The sequence below is a fragment of the Pistacia vera genome, unplaced genomic scaffold (assembly GCF_008641045.1).
Source record: "Pistacia vera cultivar Batoury unplaced genomic scaffold, PisVer_v2 Contig435, whole genome shotgun sequence".
In the NCBI taxonomy this organism is placed as follows: domain Eukaryota; kingdom Viridiplantae; phylum Streptophyta; class Magnoliopsida; order Sapindales; family Anacardiaceae; genus Pistacia; species Pistacia vera.
Genome location: NW_022196263.1, coordinates 426,115 through 430,511, shown reverse-complemented (window position 1 = coordinate 430,511; position 4,397 = coordinate 426,115). Strand labels below are relative to the sequence as shown.

Genomic DNA, 4,397 nt, shown 5'->3' with positions numbered 1-4,397 from the left:
AGAAAATAGAGAAAAAAAAAAAAAAAAGAAAAAAAAGAAGAAGAACTATGCACAAAGAAAATTAATCCAATCAGAATTTGAGCCACAGTTTGATGATATATTGTCAACAAAAATAGTTGCATATTCCAGATTTGTCAAGCTATCAATCACAACACAAGAAACATGCAGCCTAGAATAATAACAATAAAAAAGAGAATAGTACTGAGTATAAAAATCTGACCCAGTCAAATCCAATGCTTTTATAAATATTAGATCTAAACTTGCAATGACAACTGAAATACACCATATTTTTCTTCTTTTCTTTTCTTTTTTTCTATCATTAAGTCGTCCACAAAATTACCTAAAAATCTCCTAATCCTTATCCTTGTCTCAGCAAAACTTGAGGATACATTTATCAATCGGCTCTAATAAAATGAACTCAAATATCCCTCTCTGGGGCTTCAACTGAAAAAGGGTAAACAAATAGTTAATCCTATAAATAAGAAAAACTGAAATACCCTTCATTTTCATTGCTTATGCTTGATTGCAACCCCAAGCTCCCCTGCAACAATCACTGTAGTAGCCATATCAAGAAACATGCCATGCTCAACAACACCAGCAAGCCTCAAAATTGCATCACAGGCCACCTTCAAATCCCCAATATCCTTCTTGAAATACAAATCAACAATATAATTTCCATTATCAGAAACGAATGGTTGGTTTTTTTCCAAGCAAGTTCTCAACTTTGCCACACACCCAGAATCCTCAAACAACTCCTGCAGTCGTTTTGCCGTAAATTTCCAACAAAACGGCACTATTTCAACCGGCATAGCCAGTCCACTCCCGCCCAAATGACACACCAATTTCGACTCATCAACAATCACCACAAACTTCTTACACACACTCTCCACCATTTTCTCCCGCAGCAGAGACCCACCTCGCCCTTTCACCAAATTCAAAAACGGGTCGACTTCGTCCGCCCCGTCGATGGCCAAATCGAGAACCGGGTGCGTATCAAGATCCGACAAAGGAATCCCCAACGAGACCGCCTGTTCATGCGTCTTCTTCGAAGTGGGTACTCCTATAATGTTCTTAAGCTTGCCTTGGTGCAACAACTCGGCGATTCTATCCACGGCGTGCTTCGCGGTGGACCCGGTTCCGAGACCGAGAACCATACCCGATTCGACAAACTCAACGGCCTTGTAAGCGGCAATTTTTTTGAGCTCGTCCTGGGTTAAAATAACGGGAGGAGATAATGAGGATAAAGAAGACTCCATTGAGGCGGGCTTTTCAGCGGGAATCAAATGGGGATAAGCAATGGCCATGGTGAAAAAAATGAATGAATTGAAGAAAAACGAAAAGGGTGTAAATAAAATGAATCAAAAGTTATGGGTTAGAAGGAATGAGGGGCGAAGAGGATTAGATCAGGAGGCGGGTGTGGAGGAGAAGGCGTGAGCATATTGATGTATTTATAAGAGGCGGAAAGGAATGGTGGAGGAAGATAAGCCAAAACGACATTGTTTTGTGTTTGTGTTTGTTTGCTGGTTCAAAGATTTTGGGGAAGTGGAATATTATTGAACTTTTTATTTTATTTTAATTAGAGAGAAGAACCACTTTGTAGGGATTGAATTTTTTAAGGTTTTCTATACGTTTTGTCTTGACTCTTGCCTTGATCTTTACTCTATTTAATAAAAATTAATTCTACTTATTTTTAATTAAGAAAATACCTAAAATACTACCAGGGTATCATATCAACCGTATTTTATAGTTTTGGACTACAAATTTCTTGTTAAGAGTTTCCGAATTTTATGTTGATGTATTGTTACTGTAATAATAACTTATTTAACTACCTCTAAATAGTTAGACGGTTCGTTTAAAACTCTTGGATGTATTACTCAAGATGTTTTGAGTTTAAATTTTCACAATTATTAATAAGGGGTAGCCATTGGAGGTTTATTTGGCCGTTTCAAGGCTCCAAGAGACTAGTTGCGATGTGTGCAAGCTGACCCAAACACCCTCAAATACCGAAAAAAAAATTAATATCCAATTTGTATAATAGATTAGCTAGGGTGTTCGGGTCAGTTATAGCCTAGGTAACCACTTTGTGTAATTCAAACATAAGACCTATGAGTTGTAGGTGGCCACTTTGTGAGACGTAAACACAAAACCTGCAGACTGTAGGTGACCACTTAAAATACAAGACCTATCAGTAACTCGTTTAGATGGGTAAAGTGTTGCCATCAGACCACAAAACTAGTGGTTGATTTTCTCTTTTATTAGTACCTTCAAATTGTATTAGATTAGAGTATCTTAAAATACAGAGGATTTAAAGCTAAATGCTTGCTCCATTAAAGATAAACCAACTAGATTATGTAAATGTAAAAGCAGATTGTCAATAAATGAATCTGATTATTAACTATTTTCAGCAAGAACATGTATGGTACTATAGAGATATTACTATCACCTGTATTGTCATCTATTACATTATTACTCACATAATGTTTTAATTAATAATTATAAGCTCCTTATAAGTGGTTAAAATGCATTGATTGGTTGTATAAATAATGAGTTATCACCGATATGTTATGTTCATCTAACGGCAACTCGTTACATCCTTAAATATAATATATATTTTTATTATTATTAGAAGTATCTGGGTTAGTTTGTATATACATTAATTAATCTCTTGATGTCCTGAAAATGTCAATCAGGTAAAAACACAAGTGACCATCCCTATTAATATATTAGTATATGAAGGAATTGAAACTCATGAGTTCATATAACTTTTTTTTTTATCATTTTATAGTGATTCTTAAATATAATTTATACATATATCCGTGCCAAATTTTTTCTCTTTTTATAAAAATATTATGTGTTAATAGGAAGACAGCAGTCAAACAAGAGAAGTCAAGATGTTGAAGGAGTGAATCATAAACAGCTTGTTGGACGCGTCTGACCCGACGCCGACGGTGTCGCATGGATCACACTGGAATCCGTCTCCATCCACGTTTGCCCAATCTTCTTTGTTATCCCATGGGGCCAATTAAATAAGGGCCAACCAAAAATGTTTTTTCCTTTTACTTTAGAATAAAATTTTAGTCAAAAGATAATAAGAAACTTCCTACCTCTTGCATTATTTTTCGATGTGTCACCACAAAACCTCCAATTATCTTCGTGGATATAATGCTAAAATTTAAGTGACGGTATTGGTACCACGAACCGGCAACGTTACCAAACTTATGTGTTTCATATAAGGCCGTGTTATGGTATTGATTCGATAAATTATTATATTTATAAAGTTGAGATATATAAATTTAAAATGATAACTATTTTTGAGTAAAAGAACCCTAAATTATTAATAATTTAATAATAACTATTAAATTGATTAAAATGATAAATCAACAGTAATTGCTCATTTAAAGTAATTTATTAATACAATTATTTATTTTTATACCATAGTAAATAGTAAGTATTATTGAGTAAGAGAACCCTAAATTATATGCATGTAAAGTAATTGAATTTAAAATAGTGACCAAAATAATGACATTATATAAACAACAAAAAATTGCCTTAGGATTCTTAAAATATGCTTATTATATCTATTAAACTTGGTTTTATTAAATTTGAAAACTACTTCCTAGGACATAACTAAACCAACATTCATAAAAAACAACAAGAAACTAAAAAGAAATATATTTATCAAAACCTTCCAAAAATATTTTGGAAAAAAATAAAAATTTACTTTTAGTTTTATCTTATAGTGTATAATTATACGTATTAATTGCATAAAAGAAAAAATATTACTACAAAGACAAACTTTTTATATATATATTCTTCACACAATTTTGTATTTTATAAAATGACTAAAATACCCATTAATGGGTAACCTACATGGTTAGGGTGAACAAGTGATAGTATGGATAGACATACGATATTTGGTTCTGGGCATTCATAATTTAAGTGGAGGGTCGTAGCAGTTGGTTGCTATGCTAATCTCTTCTAATGATTAGTTGAGATACACATAAACTAGCTCGAACATCTTGGTTACAAAAATAATAATAATAATAAAAGACTAAACTAACATATTAAAAAAATACGAGAATGAATAATGTGATAATAAAGGATAATGATATATCAATGTATAAATATATACTAACTTTTAAGTGCAAACGTCCTGATATTTTATTAAAAAGAAAGTATATAGAAAAGAAAATTAGTGATTAATAGTTAACTTAATAAAATACAAAAATTAATTTTTAATTTGCACATTAAAAAAAAAAAAATTAAGACATCCACGTCTAAAAATTATATATACGTAGTATTATTTGTATTAATATAATAAACTATTTATGATTTTAGATGGTTGGTTTAGCTTAAGCTTTTGGTTGAACGGTGGGGACAATTTGAAAAGAATCGAT

The 4,397-nt window shown here is 32.1% G+C and overlaps 1 protein-coding gene across 1 annotated transcript; it reads right to left on the bottom strand.

The window, feature by feature from the left end:
• Positions 1-202: 202 nt before the first annotated feature.
• Positions 203-1,460, bottom strand: LOC116143947 (probable ribose-5-phosphate isomerase 2). Its single transcript, XM_031429391.1, has one exon. It carries the CDS (start codon positions 1,302-1,304, stop codon positions 507-509), a length of 798 nt encoding a protein of 265 aa, XP_031285251.1. The 5' UTR covers positions 1,305-1,460; the 3' UTR covers positions 203-506.
• Between the last annotated feature and the right edge of the window lie 2,937 nt (positions 1,461-4,397).

Excerpts from the sequence above, each read along its gene's own strand:
- LOC116143947 (XM_031429391.1), bottom strand. The coding sequence starts at position 1,304 with ATGGCCATTGCTTATCCCCATTTGATTCCCGCTGAAAAGCCCGCCTCA.